The 17,453-nt window shown below is 50.2% G+C and overlaps 1 protein-coding gene across 2 annotated transcripts in view; it reads left to right on the forward strand.

Annotated features, from left to right (window-relative positions):
* Positions 1–161: 161 nt before the first annotated feature.
* Positions 162–17,453, forward strand: part of LOC119404024 (plasminogen activator inhibitor 1 RNA-binding protein) — a 48,899-nt gene continuing 31,607 nt past the window's right edge. The window contains exon 1 of one of the 2 annotated variants that reach the window (XM_049419327.1): positions 162–542. In XM_049419327.1, the coding sequence (XP_049275284.1) occupies positions 284–542 (259 nt within the window). In that variant the 5' untranslated portion in view covers positions 162–283. The remainder of the gene's footprint in view (positions 543–17,453) is intronic. The other variant, XM_037670650.2, reaches the window with a different exon arrangement.

Here is a 17,453-nt window from a genome sequence, read left to right on the forward strand (position 1 = left end):
TTGTTGGCAATTACAAAATCAATTCGCAAAAAAAACTTCGTATAAAAAATTATATCGAATGAAACGCTCCGGTTTTATTTACTTTTTAAATAAATGTTGAGGTCAAGGTTTTTGGGCGCAGGAAAATGTGGTGATCAAAAAAGGAAAGGAGAAAAGTTGTCTTCCCGGCGTGCATCGCGGTTCGTTTACCTCGGCCATTTTGCATGAATTCGCGGGAAGAGTAGTAAAATTGGTCAGATTTATAATCCAAAGGCATCCTCCGATTGGAGAGGCCGATCTGACCATGGAGAGTTCGTACGGCATCGGCGTCAAGAACAGGTATGAACTCTTCTACGATGACGAGGAAGACCCGACAGAACTGCTGCGGCAACAAGAAGAAGAAAAGGAGCGGCGGAAGGCAGAGAAAACCACGGCAAAGGACAAGAGCAAAGGCCCCGTGCCCGTGAAGGGCGTCAAGGCGCCCGTCAACGCGGCCGGCAAGAAACAAATCAAGGAGGCACCGGTTAACAAGAGCCAGGAGAGGACCATCGCACCTAGGGACGGTGAGTGTTGAGGCCCGGCCTAGTGCGTTGTTTCTCGCGCACCGTAGGCCTAAGCAGCCGAGAAACGTGCGCCGCGCGCTCATCGAGCACGCCGCGGCATGCACGGGCCGCTGCATCCGCTTTTCGTCATTCTTGTCGGTGTATCGAGGCAGCGCGCGATTGTCGGTGCGACCACGCCGCCGACACTTGTGCCCTTTCCAAACATGGCAATGTCTATCGGCGCGTCATAACTAGGTGAGCGCGGTCACGCTTGCCGGTGCGCTTCGATTGCGAGACTGACGCGCGATAAACGAAGCTGTAGGCGTCTTCAGTGGCTCTCTGCACTGTCGTCTCGTCCTTCATTTGTGTGCTTGTCATATGCCACGGCGGTGGGCGTCCGCCATTAGCACCGGCCGGCTGTAATTCACGCGCAGCTCGAGATCGCTGCGCAGCTGCTCCCGGTTCTTTTTACGACTGGGCCGTTCGGTTAGACGCGGCACGTGACGTTCTCGAAGCGAGTCGAGCCACCATGGCGGCACGCTTTCTTTGACGCCGGCGGTCGAGGCGACGTCTCGCACCACGTGCTCCATCCCGCGCGGTCTCCGATCGAGACGGGCAGCGAGGTCAATCGCAGGGTTTGTTTACTCGCGGTGCAGACCGTGCTCATGTTCAGCCCTGTACTGCGCGCGTATCCAGCCTTTTGTGAGATTAGGCCTCCCATTAAGCCTTCTCCGATCGCACGGCTTCTTCGTTTTAGTACTTGTGGTAGCCTCTGGAAGGCTCGTAGACGTAGCACGCGCTGCCCTTGGGAGAACGGAAGGTGTCCCGGACCAACACGTGATGGCCGCTGTCGTCTTTCCGGCGTCTTGTCAGCGCTCTAGCAGACGACAGCTTCGTGGGTTGTGCATGCGTCGTGATGTCGACCTAATTGCCCACAACAGTTTATACAGCTGCTTCTCATTGGCAACGGGCGGTTGCCTTGCATTGCTACGGTACCTACAATAATACTTGAAATATGAACGCGTAACTTAAACAAGGGACTTCGGAAGACAAGAATGCCCGTCACGAGTAGACCGCCCCAAGTCCGGGTTGAAGTTGCGCGCTCGTATTTTGAGTGTTGTGAATCCACTCGCCCAATCAGCCATTTTGACAAGTTACAGTGTCACCGTTTTGTACTTTCCTTCTATGTCAGCACGTGATGGCCACCTGCTGTCGTGCGTTTGCATACTTCAAGGAGGGCAGGCAAAGGCGCTACTCGTAGGTCGTGGGCATAGAGTTTCATACAGTAACCTAGAGAGGAAACTGGCGCTGTGATCGTTCAGCCACCATGGTAATGATGGGTAGTGCACAGATTTGCAGTAAGAGCAGCAGAAGTGCAGCGAAAGCAGCAAGCACGACATTAGTCGTCGGCAATCTGACCATTGGCGGAACATCCAGTGATTTTACACATTAGTGATCAAACCTGCCAGTGTTATGGCTAATGCTCATGTTAGCTCCCTAGTAAACTTCACTACTCGCATCCTGCTCAATATCTTAACAGAACAATCTGAAACAATCACAAAGATTCCCGTACATTGCTACGCTGCCTGCGCCAAGGGGTGTTAACATTTCTTGTGGGTGAAATGCGAATACATCAAAATAACGAAATAAGGGCTCATGGCAGTATTATTTATGCAACAAGAACTGACATATCAAGTGTATAGCTCATTTAACTGTTCTTTTTTCTACTTAACGTGCAGGCTATTAGGTGAAATGCGACAATGACAGATTTCTTTTATCTCATACCTGTTAACAGCTGCCGTTTGTGGCAAGTTATTGACTATTTAATATTTATTTATTTATTCTCAATATCTTACAGGCTCCTTATCGTAGCATTGTGTGAGGGGGGGTCATGACATGGTTAAATATGTGTGGTGTCATATGCATAAAAAAGGAAATACATGCTATACAGTCAGGGGTGCAACAGCTGCACCAATTGCACTAATTTGATGCAAGTCCTTATTTTTGTTCCAAGCTGCGCCAAAACCGTAAAATTTGTTGAACTTGCACCAAAATGCTCGACCAGCCTCAAAATTTCTCAGCAGTGCTAATTTTAGCATGAAATAGGGGTCGTGTTGGCCATCTGCAGTTTGGGCATCATCGTCCAATCCAGTCACGCAGAAAAGGCATAGGCATGCTTTGTTAGGCGCCCAGCAACTTTTTGCTCGTTGCAATGCTGCTCTGCATGGAAATTTGAAAATAAGAGCGAAAGGTCTGAGTAATAAATGTGGACAATGTGCTGCCACTGCATTCGATAGAAACATAGGCCATTTGCCTGCCAACCAAGTCTCCCTTTTTGCCCGGAGACTCCTGCATTTTGGGCGACCTTCCTGGTTGTACGGGCATGGCAATAAATCTCCCGATACCTAACCCCACCATAACAGAGAAGACAATGCTTCTAAATTTCCTCGCCTTGTCCTATCACGAGCAGAATACTTTTTTCCAGTCACTTTCGCTGCAGTACACTGGTGTCTTGTGGGAAGGCATACTGAGATTGGAAAGGGGTCCTGTACAAGCTGTCACGGGACACATCACATTTTGTTCGTTAATTACACACACGTCCCTGTGCCGTGTAATTTTGAGTTCTAGTATGACTAGTACTTGTGCACTGTGATTTTGCGATGCATTTGAGTGACAAAGGAAGTACGAGGCATATACAGGTAAAACGTAAGCAAAGGAGCACGTGCAAAGCGGTCAAAAATGCATACCTAAATAACGTTGACCGTAGTTGCCTGAGAATACAAGCAAATCTAGACTAGATATAGAATACTACAAAAAGCTGCAAGAAGAAACACGTCGGGAACATAACTATAAACTACGTAAGCCTGAAATGTTGGAGTAGCTGATTGTGGAATGGTTTGCAATTATACGTGGCGACAGCTATCTGTGGCAGCACAGCCAAAGCTACGTAGGCGGAGTTTCTGCACATCTGCAGCGGTGGGAAACCTGCGCCAACTGGCAATTGCTGCTCCACACTGCTCCAAAAGGGTCTTTTTTTGCCTAATTTGCGCCACAACGTGGTTTTAGGAACCGAAACTAATGTTTCATGGACATCGCGCTTCGTGAGTGGATGTACGTTGTGGTCGCCATCTTGAGCTGCTGCATTCGTTAATGGTGCCACTAGCGTCCCAGTCGTCGTGACAGCCGACGCAATCCAATTCAATATCAGTGGCAACGGTACAGAAGCACTAGCACCGTATAAACCCTGCAACCGCGCCGCAACCTTCACTTTCTGCAAGCGATGCGCACTCCTCGATGCTAATGCTCTAGCGGCCCTGGCAGCGGACGGAGGTGCGTTTGTGTTGTCGCCTAATAAAAGCGTGCAGTATGGCTACGACAGAGTTATGCTTGCGGTGCCGTGCGCGTGCGTTTATCGTAATGGCGTGAGTGTAGCGTGGTTTCTGTGTGCACGATCCGCAACGATCAACTCCGCAACAGCGAGCTGCTTTCGTTTCTACAAAGCGGTGCGCGTGTGAACGCGGTCCGGCACGAGCAGCAACGATCGGCGGCTAAATGCGTGCTGCTGGCTTAGAGCAGCGCGACGCGACAGGCATGCCCGAGAAGTTAGGTGAATATACTTTTTGCGACAGGGTTGTCAGCGATGTGTCATACTGGCGCGGTCGTTGGTGGCCGCCACCTCACATTCGTTCATTCCCTATGCTTGCATCGCTGCAATCGCGCGGAAGTAGGAATCGTTTATCGACGGACTTACACACTTCTCGAAAAGGTGGAAGACACTGTGGCGTTAGCAAGTTCAGCGGCGCAGTTGATTGCGTAAAACGTTATCGTGGCACGCAGACGCAGTGTAACTATATATATATATATATATATATATATATATATATATATATATATATATATATATATATATATATATGCGTGTGTGGTGTGTGCGTGTGTGTGTGTGTGTCGGGTGTCCCAGCTAACTTCTGCCAAGGGTTAAATGCAATATTAGAGGCAGTTGAGTGAAATCATTTACATATTGCTGATAGCCACCTTGCGCACTACAGATATTTTTTTGTTTTGTATAGTTTGTTAATTAGGATTATTTAACTCAATTGCTAAATATTGACTTTAGGCAAGAAGTGGGATTTGCAAAGTTCAAGAGCGTCTCCACAAACCTCCATTGCATTATTTGCGAGAAAGAAAGTCTCAGGTGTACCATTTCTTCCGAGTTGCAAAGAAGCCCGAGAAATACGAAAAAAAAAAAAACACGTGACTAGCGCTTTCGCGCGCCGCGATTGTGCTGCTCTCAGCCGTGGTCTGAGCGAACGAAATCAGCAGCGGCCGCGACTCGCCGGCTTTGTCCCGATAAGTTGGCGGTCGTTTCTTGGCCTGTGTCAGCCAGTTGGCACGCGTGACCGTGCAAGCTTTAGAGGCGCGGGCCAAGCAACAACCGCCTACTTATCGGCCTACCGCTACAACGGAGCTGGCGAGTCGCGGCCGCAGCTGATTTCGTTCCGTCAAACCATGGCTATGGTGGCTACCACGTCTGAGAGCAGCATGATCACGGCGCGTGAGTGCGCTAGTCACGTGGATTTTTTTTTTGTATTTCGCGGGCTTTCTTTGCAGCTTGGCTAAATTTCTAGTCTAAATTGGCAAATTCTAGGCAAAATTTTCTTCCTCTGTGTGTTTCATGAAAAGTCAGTGCCTGCTCCAAACACAGGGGTAGCTGCTCGAAAAGCAATTTTTCCTGCTCCAATGGCTGCTCCAAAATGCTCGAAGGCATTCCCACCACTGCATGTGTTACTATGCCAAGTACTTCGTTTGCAGGAGATTTCGGTTTTGGTTTAGCAAGCGCATCCAAACAATGATCCAACGTGCACGTTTTCTTACGTACATCCAGGGATTATGATGTTATTTGTGAAATAGTACTATTTAAGGTACGTTAAGTATAGCTTTAAGCGAATGCTACGGCAAGCTTATGAAGGCATCAGCAAAGGAAAATATACCTGAAATAATTTCCAAGCTCTTCTAAAATCTCATATATAACGCTAGTCTGCTAGCGGTTCAAGTCCGCGAGTAAATCGAGCACAATATAGTAATGCTTAAATTGTTTTTCAAGCGATGGAATATTCTGCATCGTGAAGGAATGCAGGATGCAGCTTTATTGAAGCGGACGGTTGTATTTTTGAAAGGAAAGAGGGCATGGCCAAGAAGGAGCTTCGCAATAGGAAATCCTACGCAAAGACAAACCATTTCCTAAATTTCGGTGTATACCGGGTCAGCATTGTTGTTTTCCTACTTTTGGAGACGCAGTGACTGGAAACGCTCCCGTTATTTCGTCAGGGAATGCAAAGGCATCGGCGGGCTGCAGATATCTTGGCCACGATTGGTCGGGAATGGCCGTCTCACGCTTATACAGTGCAGACCACTTATAACGTAACCGCATATAGTGCAGGACCGGTTATAATGCGGTCTTTTTTGACTCCCGTTTACCCTCCCATAGAACCGCATGTATACGCATACCGCTTATTGTGCAGTCCCCCAATATGAAATACCGTTTATAATGCGGTTGCGGGAAAATATTTCTGACAAACGCGGTAGCGAGTGCGGTTCTCAAAGCTGGTACGCCGCTGAGGAGGGAGCGACGAGGTCGTTACGAAGGGCAAGGGCACGCACAGTGAACGAACGAGGGGCGGAGGGAGGAAAAAGACCACGGCAGCGCTGTGCGGGCCCGCCGAGTGGGGAAGGATGGTGGTTGCCTACGCGACGGAGTAGCCTTTACACCGGCAGCGGCAAGGCTCCGCGGCCTCTTGCCGGCAGCGCGTTCCGCGTGGAACGTACGATCGCGTCCTCATCAAGTGCGCTTTAAAGTAAGTTTCCTGTCGGGAAAAGCGTCGTCGTTATCACACTTGCTACAGATATCGCGTTTGCTACCTCGTCCGCAAGTTGAAAAGTTTTGCGGCTTCATGACGCGAGCTTTCGCCTTTTCTGCCAGTGTGCGGACTTAAACGAGCTTGGCGGGCTTTTGTCGCCGTTGATCTCCCGGCCGCGAACACAAACTTCGTATCACACGCGCTGTTCTTGGGTTAGTGCTTGAGTGCGATCTTTTCGACGTCTGATCTTCATGTTGTCTTGGACAAACTTCCCGCGACAACATGCTGAACCGCAGGCTAGGCCTAGTCAGCGTTGGTTGCTTTTCGGTAGCGGTCGCGGGCGATAAAAGTTGCGTTTTGGTGCGGAATCAACGAAACTTTTTGCGATGGCTGCACATGAAGGGAAGGGAATCGTATTGCCGCAATCACTTGCCATCCTTATCGCTTTGCTTGTGACGCACGTGGCTAGTGTGTATCTGCGCTCCATCATGAACGCGTGAACTTATCTTCGTGCTGCGCTTTATCGAAAAACGCCCCTCGCCAATAAGCTGAGTACAGCCGTGGGCACCGGTGTAGTAGTTCGCCATCTGTACGGCGGTTCACTTGTTTCTTTCGGGCGCAAGTCAGCCCAGTGAAATAAAGGATTGTTGCGGCTTGCTCCTGATCCTGTCGTGCACGTTCCTTCATCGTCGTGGCTGCGTGACAACTGGTGGAGGTGCTGGGTATGCACCAGGTCCCTGAGCCGACAGCTGCACGGAAGGACGAGGCCCCCAAAAGCAGCGACGCGACTCGCAGTAGCCGCCGCCTACAAGGGTTGCCACCGGAACCCGGAACACTACCGGAGTGCACTCGACAGAAAAAAGAAGGCTCGACGTCAACCATGAGCCTACCAGCTGCGCCCACCCCTGTCATCTTACAACAGCCTCGAGTGCCTCCAACCTTCCACGGCTCGCCTGTGGAAGATGCGGAAGATTGGCTCGACCAATTCACTCGGGTGGCTTCACTAAACAATTGGGATGACGAGATGAAGCTGCGCCACGTTTTCTTCGCATTCGACGGCCCCGCTAAAACGTGGTTTGAAAACCACGAGGCCTCTTTGACTACGTGGGAGGTGTTCAAGACTGATTTCTTGAGGACGTTTACCAACATGCTGCGCAAAGAAAGGGCTGAAATTTTGCTACAATCGAGGATCCAGAAGCCTAACGAAACTGTGCCTATATACGTCGAGGAAATGAAGCTCCTCATCCGCCGTGTGGATCCGAACATGACAGAGGAAAAACAGGTGGGGCTTCTAATGCGAGGAGTAAAAGAGTCCCTTTTCGCTGGCTTAGTTCGCAACCCGCCGAAAACCGTTGCCGAGTTCACGCAAGAGGCATCCACTATTGAGAAGACCTTAGATTCCCGAAACCGCCAGTACAACCGCACAGCGCACATAGCTTCCATGGACCCTCAAGCAACGTTTGCAAGTACCAGCAACTTGCGTGAAATAATACGCGAAGTCGTCCGCGAGGAGCTGCGGCTACTTATACCATCACCCTCGCAGCCTCCAGAAGCGTCACTCACGGATGTCATACGCGACGAAGTTCGCATTGCTTTGGGTGTTTCTCGGACGGCGACTCCAGACAACCAGGGAATAAGTTACGCTGCCGCAGTACGCAGCCCAAGAGGTCCCGCCAACATGCGCCGTGAGCATTACCAACCACCCCAGCGATCGCCGTCACCCGTCCACTCACCTGCTTTTTTGGAAGCGCCGCGAAAAGCAGACCTCTGAGAACCCCTGACCAACAACGCCCACTATGCTTTCACTGCGGTGAGCCAGGCCACATCCTCAGATACTGCCCTTACAAACGCATGGGACTTCGTGGTTTTGCCCTCAGCGCACCACGACCGCGACCCGGACAGCGACCACGTGAAGTTGAAGACTACTTGCGCCGTGCCGAGTATCCGCCCACCAGTCCATCACGGTCACCATCACCGCCATACAGCCACTACACATCGCCAGGCCGTGGAAACGCGGCGGCAGCGCGAGGAAGGTCCCCGAGCCCTCGTAGGGGAAACTGAGTAAAGCAGCCTTTGGAGGCGAGGTTGCTTGCCGGCGAATGGACGAAGAACCTCCACTGACCATACCGCACGACGACGGCGTTCCGACGGAGACACCACGACCGCTACGACGACACTTCGCAGTAAGCTCGACGGCACGCCCCAACCGCACTTGCAGCACTCGCAGAAGCCGTGATTCGACACCAAGACTGACGTCCAACTCGAGATCTAGAGTCTCTGACCTAGACGTACTTATAGACGGCCGTGGTGTAACAGCACTTATCGACACAGGGGCCGACTTTTCTGTGATAAGCGGAGCCTTCGCAGAGCAACTAAAGAAGGTAATGACTAGATGGGATGGTCCCGTGATCCGCACAGCCGGAGGCCATCTCGTGTTGCCAACGGGACGATGCACAGCACGAGTGACTGTCAGTGGACGTACTTACCCAGCGTGCTTCATAGTCCTGCAGCAGTGTTTCCGCGATGTCATCTTGGGCATGGATTTTCTGACCGAACATCGAGCAATCATCGACCTTCAATCAAGACAGATCACACTTTCCACGGGCCAAGCCATTCAGTCGAAGACAACCCTAGGGCACCACGCCATCCTGCGTGTTCTAGATGAAGAAGTAAGCATCCCACCAAGGTCAAGCGTCATAATACCAGTGGTTACAGGCAACACAGAGGATGTTGAAGGCGTGATCGAGGGAAACACGCAGTTCCTCTTAGACAGAGAGCTTGGCGTCGCCAGAGGCATCGCTTACTTCAAGAATGGACAAGCTGACGTGCTCGTAACCAACTTCGGCAGGGAACACCGACACCTCAACAAAGGCACCACAATTGCCTTCTTAGATGAAGTAGGGGACATTCCAGGCACGTTCGCCATCTCCGAACAATCCCACCAAGACTCGTCAATGCAAAACCAGCCGCCTGCGTTCGACATCAACCCTGAGCTTCCCAGCGACAGGCAAAATCAGATCCGCATTCTCCTAGAAAGCTACGGTCACTGTTTCGCAACCTCGTCCAAGGTGCCGAAAACACCAGTTACCAAGCATCGGATCATAACCGGCGAGCACGCCCGACCTCTCCGCCAAAGCCCGTACCGTGTGTCGCCGCGAGAGCGTGAAGCAATTCGGAAACAAGTGGACGAAATGCTTCGCGATGACGTCATTCAACCTTCGAAAAGCCCTTGGGCAGCACCAGTCGTTCTCGTCAAGAAAAAAGACGGAAGCCTCCGGTTCTGCGTCGACTATCGCAGGCTAAACAACATAACGAAGAAAGATGTCTACCCGCTCCCAAGGATAGACGACACCCTAGACCGACTCTGTCATGCCAAGTACTTCTCGTCCATGGACCTCAAAAGCGGATATTGGCAGATTGAAATCGACGAAAGGGACAGAGAAAAGACGGCTTTCATCACTCCGGACGGGTTATTCGAGTTTAAGGTCATGCCATTTGGGCTTTGTTCCGCACCGGCAACGTTTCAACGAGTAATGGACACGGTGTTGGCAGGCCTGAAATGGCAAACCTGCCTCGTGTATCTCGACGACGTCGTAGTCTTTGCCGCAAACTTTGACGAACACATGCGAAGACTGAGGGCCGTACTCAATGCAATCAAGTCTTCAGGACTTACCCTAAAGCCTGAGAAGTGCCGCTTTGCATATCATGAGCTGTTATTTCTTGGCCATATCATCAGCCCGGACGGTGTACGACCCGACCCCCAGAAGACGTCCGCTATCGAGCATTTTCCACGGCCGACAGACAAGAAAGCCGTACGAAGGTTCCTTGGCTTGTGTGCTTACTACAGAAGGTTTGTGAGGAATTTTTCATGCATAGCTGAACCTTTGACGAAGCTAACAAAGGCTGATGTACCATTTCAATGGGAAGCGCCGCAAGAAGAAGCCTTTAAGGAACTCCAGCGTCGTTTACAGTCCCCTCCCATCCTTTCACACTTCGACGAAGACGCCCAAACTGAAATTCATACCGACGCAAGCAGTGTGGGCATAGGCGCGGTCCTTGTTCAGAAAGGCAATGGGTTCGAGAAAGTGATCGCATACGCTAGCCGTGCGCTGTCGAAGGCGGAGAGTAACTATTCAACTACTGAGAAGGAGTGCCTGGCAATCATTTGGGCGACATCGAAATTCCGTCCTTACATTTACGGGCGACCATTCAAGGTTGTGAGTGACCATCACGCCCTCTGCTGGCTTGCAAATTTGAAAGATCCCTCCGGCCGCCTTGCTCGCTGGAGTCTTCGTCTCCAGGAATTTGATGTCACCGTAACATACAAGTCTGGGAGGAAGCATTCGGACGCAGACTGCTTGTCAAGGGCCCCTGTCGATGAACCCCCAAAGAACGACGACGACGATGACAGCTTCCTTGGATCTATCAGTAGCAGCACTTTTGCGCAACAGCAACGCGTGGACCCTGACCTCAAGCGTCTCCATGAATACCTGGAAGGCAAAACTTCATCACCCCCTGCATCATTTAAGCGGGGACTCTCATCCTTCTGTTTTCAAAACGGCATCATCGTAAAGAAGAACTTTGCGCCCAACAAGACTACGTATCTCATTGTCGTTCCCAGCAACCTTCGAGAAGAAATTCTACAGGCTTCCCACGACGAACCGACTGCTGGACACCTTGGATATGCGCGCACTCTTCGCCGAATCCAAGAGAAATTCTACTGGCCACGACTGCCCACCGACGTCGCGCGGTACGTAAAGACTTGCCGTGAATGCCAACGAAGAAAGAGGCCACCGACCAGGCCAGCCGGACTGCTGAACCCCATAGCACCCCCAGCAAAGCCTTTCCAACAGATTGGAATGGACCTTCTCGGTCCCTTTCCGACATCAACTTCTGGCAATAGAATGATAATCGTAGCAACTGACTACCTCACCCGTTATGCCGAAGCAAAAGCCTTGCCGAACGGAACAGCAGAGGAGGTCGCAAAGTTTTTTGTTAACTGCATCCTGTTGCGACACGGTGCCCCCGAGGTCCTCATCACGGACAGGGGAACAGCGTTCACGGCAGAGCTAATGCAAGCTATCCTGCACCACAGTCAAACCAGCCACCGGAAGACTACTGCGTATCATCCGCAGACAAACGGCCTCGTGGAACGACTGAACAAAACTATCGCTGACATGCTTGCCATGTATGTCGATGCAGAACACAAAACCTGGGACAGCATCCTTCCATTTGTCGTGTTTGCCTATAACACTGCAATACAAGAGACTACACGCATGACGCCTTTTAGCCTCGTCTACGGCAGAGAGGCAGCTACAACGTTGGACGCCATGCTCCCAGATGTCACAGAAGAGAACCACGACGTCGCCACCTACCTTCAACGTGCAGAACAAGCCCGACAACTTGCACGTCTGCGGATTAAGGAACAGCAGTCCATCGACGCTCGACGCTACAACTTACGCCGCCGCCATACGGAATACAAACCCGGTGACCGTGTGTGGATTTGGACCCCCATTCGCCGCTGAGGACTCAGCGAAAAGTTGTTGTGCCGTTATTTTGGACCTTACAAGGTCGTACGTCGTGTTAGTGAACTGGACTATGAAGTTGTCCCCGATGGCGCGACGACACCGCAACGGCGCCGCGCTAACCCAGAACTTGTGCATGTCGTGCGCCTTAAACCCTATTACACGCGGTAATAGACCTTACGGTTTGCAATGTCAAGTGCGAATTTTGATCTTCCTTTTGTTCTCGTGTGTTCTTATGTATGACACTGTTCTCGGTTTTGAATGTTTGCTCTTTTTAAGCATCGGGCCGATGCTTATTTAAAAGGGGAGTAATGCCGCAATCACTTGCCATCCTTATCGCTTTGCTTGTGACGCACGTGGCTAGTGTGTATCTGCGCTCCATCATGAACGCGTGAACTTATCTTCGTGCCGCGCTTTATCGAAAAACGCCCCTCGCCAATAAGCTGAGTACAGCCGTGGGCACCGGTGTAGTAGTTCGCCATCTGTACGGCGGTTCACTTGTTTCTTTCGGGCGCAAGTCAGCCCAGTGAAATAAAGGATTGTTGCGGCTTGCTCCTGATCCTGTCGTGCACGTTCCGTCATCGTCGTGGCTGCGTGACAGTATCGTTAATGAAAACGGGGGCATGGTTGGCACATGCAACTCTCGAATGGTGGTTCCGGATTCGATTGCAATGTCTTGGACATCGCGTGCGCGCCCGTGAAATCGAACGATCGGTACCGCTCAGCACGTTAAATTTCGGTCGCGATTCGACGTGGTTTCTGTGTAATGCGCATACCTCGAGGTGGCCTGAAACGTAGTCGGCGAATTTCCGCGATGGCACTTTGTTTTGTTTGCTTTTTCTTCCCCGTGTTCATTTCGTTGGCAATGCGGGTCTTCGGCGGTTAATTTTTGAACATTCGGAGATTTAAGCGGTTGTAAGCGCCCCAAATCGCATATGTCTATTATCGGACACGCGAGGCTACATGCTCAACACGTTTTGCGCAAGTGCAGCCTTTGAAGAAGGTTGTTTTGGTTATAGTGCGGTACCGCTTATAGTGCGGATATTCGCGACTCCGGCGACTTACGTTATAAGCGGTCTATACTGTACTTCCATGCTGGTGAAATGCGCTCCTTACCCGCTGTAGCCAAGAATGCTGTTTTTGCTCAGTGAAAAGCACACTGTTAGCAGCATTATAGACATGAACACGTCTGTGTTGCCCAGGCAAAGCCTTGAAGTGGTAATTTTATCACGTTACGTAAATCGCTCTAATCGTAAAGAAGAGCTTTCGCCGGAGACTCCGACGAGCACTGTGTTACAGTATGCGATCTGCAGCGTGATTGCATCAGCAGTAGTAGCCAACCAAAATGTGGACAATGTATGCAAGGCAGTTTATGAAATGGGTCATTTTTTTTATTTACAGTTTCCAGTCGCAGTTTTGCTTTCAAGCAAATGGTCTTGCTGAAGACTGGCAGGTTGCTGGCGTCACCTTCAAGGTGGCTATCGCGATGAGAGACCCAGTTGCGCTGATGGTATCACTTCCACGCAAGTCCTTTCTTGGTGATTGTTTATGCAGGCAACAAAATAATTCACAATGCACCGCTGTCTTCGATTCTTTGAATACAGATCACCTAACAGACACGCGTTCATGTTCGTTTACAACCTTCGATGTGAACCTGCTGCAACCGAGCGACGCCATTGTTGTTTACAGGGGCAGGAAAATGTGAAATCGACACCAGAAAACTATAAACAGCAAAAAACGAAAATCCTTCACGGGGTAAGCCTTCTTAGTTGCAATGTAAACAATCTTGAACATAATACCCATATCTTCATTTTTTATGTTTTCTTTTATGCTGTCATATTCTACAGAAGTTGGCGTTCGCGGACCACATGCAGAAGCGCAGTAAAAAACTGCGTGCTTCGGCTCTGTAGCCCTGGCTGTGCTGCCACAGGAAGTTGTCGCCAGGTATAGTGATGGAAATGGTATTGCCAGGGAGGTTGTTTTACAGTTCAGTGGCATGCGGCAGTGTGGAAGTATTAAACACCCTTGTCTTGCCGTTTCAAGCTGCCATGGGGACATACGTATTGGGGTTTCCAAAGGGAGATGTGACCTGGGGCTGTTAACGGATCTGCAGGAGTGGAAGCGCTGCACCATTTGCGCCAACCTGCGCCAATCCGCTTCTGCTGCGCCATCCTGCTCCAAAACTCATTATTGCGCCGAAACTGCTCCCAAGCGATCTTTGGTGCACGGCCTCCGCGATGGGCTCCGGTGCGCCGCTGGAACCGATCACCGAGGCTACGTTTGATGCCTTCATGTGCCGTTGTCATCCGTGTCATGGCGCGTCTATGCGAGCTTATATCATCATATCATCACTTGGTGCGCTCTCGTGATGTCGAGGTCGCAAAAAAGCCAGCGAGCCTGTACAGGAGCTAGCTACAAGAAAGTGAGTTGTGCGGCCATATTTCAATTGTGACGCCTGCGGCAACGGCGTTTTTTGGCACGCTGCGCGCACGAGGCGGTAGCTGTCATCGTGGCCTGGGATTGCGAACATGAATAAAAATAAGTGCGTGGACGCTTGATAACGTCGAAAAGGTTCTATTTACTGCGAATATTTAATTTGATGTGAAGCCATGAGGATAGTGCGAGCAGCGGCCGCGGACGTATACGCGCAACCATTATTTAGAAACTTTGCATTAAGGAAACTGCTGTAGAGCTGAGTGTGTAATATGGATTTTGTGTCGTAAGTCTGCATGAGAAAGAAAAATTTGTTTTATCCGTTTGCGGCCATTGAAGCCACTACCAACCTCGTACCACTCACACGGCTTTAACTCTTTTTTTTTTTTAGTGAGAGCCTGCCTCTCCATGTGCAGAATGTTTTGCACTGCACACAAGCCCTTAGACGTTATAAATGCAGCATGTATACTCGCTCGTGCAGCGACGAGCTTAGTCTCGCCAGTGCGATCGGTCGCGTTGTTCGATTTTGGCTCGTCAGAACCTGCGCTCCGCTCGTGGTCGAGTACGCTGTAGCTCGTACACGATCCGCAGCACAACATGACATGCCGCTCGCCGCCGTTGCTGTGTGTGGCTTGGTACATGAGGTGGCGAGTGAAGAAATATACAAAAAAGGAACAAGATAGACACTTCAAACGTTTGTTACTCGAAAGACGAATGTGAGGTAGTACGAAAACAGAACCACGGGATACAAATTGTGCGCTTGCGACATCTAGTATCATCGCACCTCAAGTACCATATATACGTGCATTAACCGACACCAATAATTGACAAATCTTGGAAGGGAACATGAAGGGGAAAGGTGGAACTGCGTGGCGCAATTATTGGCGCGATTTACGCACGTTTGGAGGGACGCGCGTGTTTTTTGACGAACGCCTTCGCGAAATCGCGCCGTTGCGTTCCGAATGGCGCGATTTCATGCGCGACTGACGCGTGGTCGGAGGGTCGCGCGCATCATTTTGACGAACGCCATCTCAAAATTCCGGTGCGGCGTCTTAAAGGGGCCCTGCAACACCTTTCTTAGTTATATTGGAATAGTCTCATTATTGACGTATGACTCTTCACGAGTCATATGCCGCAAAAATTTTTCGAATCCGTCAAGTCTGAGTGGTGTTACCAAATTATAGAGATCACGTTCCGCAGCTTTCTCCCTCAACTCAACGCAGCGAGCGCGCGGAGAGCTAGGCAGCGAGTCGAGGGAGGGAGCGCAGACGAGCGAGGCTCCGCCCAAGAGCGCCGGCGGAAATTTTTTCATTTTTTTCTCTCTGACGTCTGGGCGCAACCACGTGGTCTGTGCCGCCACTTCCGGTCAGCTTGCGTCGTTCTCGTCGAGCGGAGCCGTATCGCGCGTGCTTGAAAACTGCGCGTCGGTTTGGTAATGTTGGGTGTGCACCTCGAACACCGTAGTGTTTTCATCGCTTTGCCAACCATGGAAGCAAACCTGCGCGCTCGTTTGGAATGAATGACAGCTGAGATCGGTTTCGGCCCATACTCCGATACACCGCCTCGTAAGACTGCACTGGCAGACGACCTCGAAGCGCCGCCATTACCGGACGCCAGCATTGTTATCGGAGACATGCTGCACGGCCGCCTCGGTCGGTCGTGAGAACGTGCCGACGACGCAGTTCCCAGCTAACGAGGCAACACTCGAACGGCTGCCACTCTCAACAGCAACCGGCGATGGTCAAAAGCACAGAAATATTCACGTTTTCGGCACTGCGCATGGCGAAGAAAACGGAACCACGCAACTACGAGCAGACGAGCTGTCGGTGAGACCGGAAGTGCTAATATTAATGTTTGTTCGGTGTTTTTAACGCGATAACAGAATATAAACATACATATTATCTACTTATTGAACTCAAAATTAACAACGAAAGTAATAATGAGGGTGTTATCGTGATTATAACATCAGCCAATGGTGCAGCTGCCGACAATCGCGTCATATTCTGCAGACTAATACATCATTTGTCGAGAGAAGAGGGAGCGATTTTCAGCTGACTTTGAGAATTTATTGTAAATTCCAGGCCGTGCGCATCGCTATATTTGGCTCGCGTGTTCTCGGGAGCCTCGACTACCGATCGGCAGCGCTTTTTGAGCATGCTCGAAAAGTGTTGCAGGGCCCCTTTAATACCTTCTCGAAGTAGAACAGAAAACGTCTCGCGGGGCGCATCGCCCGCTTGTCTGACAAACGGAGTTTAGGGTGCAAACGCGTGTTTATTTGGTTTCTTCCAATGCGTCCGATGGCGCTGACCTCCGCACATTTTGAAGGAAATTTTTGAAGCCGGCGCAAGCTTTTGGCCAGCTTCATTACCATGAACGTATTACCATGAACATTTTTCATTTGTCAGTCTAGTCAAATGTAGCTATTCAAAATATCGGTTATCTCGTTTTCCTGAGAAATTGCGCTATCACAGCTGTGATGTTTTAATGATAACACGTACGCGTGTATATATATATATATGTATGTAATATATATGTATATATATATATATATATATATATATATATATATATCATTTGTGTTAAGTGTGGTTCCTTCATCAGTATTGAATGTTTTCTAGGATCGTTGGAATTTCTTGTGTATACCAGAAATAAAAAGAACAATAAACAATGGGGTTCGACCCTACAATAGACCGATCCCACCAGACCATCTGCGCATGCGCGAGTTTCCGACAGTGGCACTGTCGCCATCTTAGTTGTAGTTCTCGGAGCGCTGCTGGTGCGGCTGCTTGCTGCGTGTTTCAGGTATATTGGCGTTTTGCACCAATCCTCGACACGCAAGACGAATGAATGCGGTGGAAAACTGTGTCCGCACCTCCAACGTATGTTATTTTATTTCAGGTTAACTGCATCCTAGCGCTAAAAGAAAAAAAGAACAGTTGATAGTGCTTACGTGTGACGAGGTGGTCTCGTCGGGTTGATGAGCTTGCCTCGTTTTGCTGAATAAATATTAGTAATAAAAAAAGAGAAATCACGTTCCTGTCGTCATAAGAGCAAATATGTTCTCCAGTGAACGCAAGCACGCAAGCGACACAAGCTACAGTATGCGGAAAATTACT

The sequence above is a fragment of the Rhipicephalus sanguineus genome, chromosome 9 (assembly GCF_013339695.2).
Source record: "Rhipicephalus sanguineus isolate Rsan-2018 chromosome 9, BIME_Rsan_1.4, whole genome shotgun sequence".
In the NCBI taxonomy this organism is placed as follows: Eukaryota; Metazoa; Arthropoda; class Arachnida; order Ixodida; family Ixodidae; genus Rhipicephalus; species Rhipicephalus sanguineus.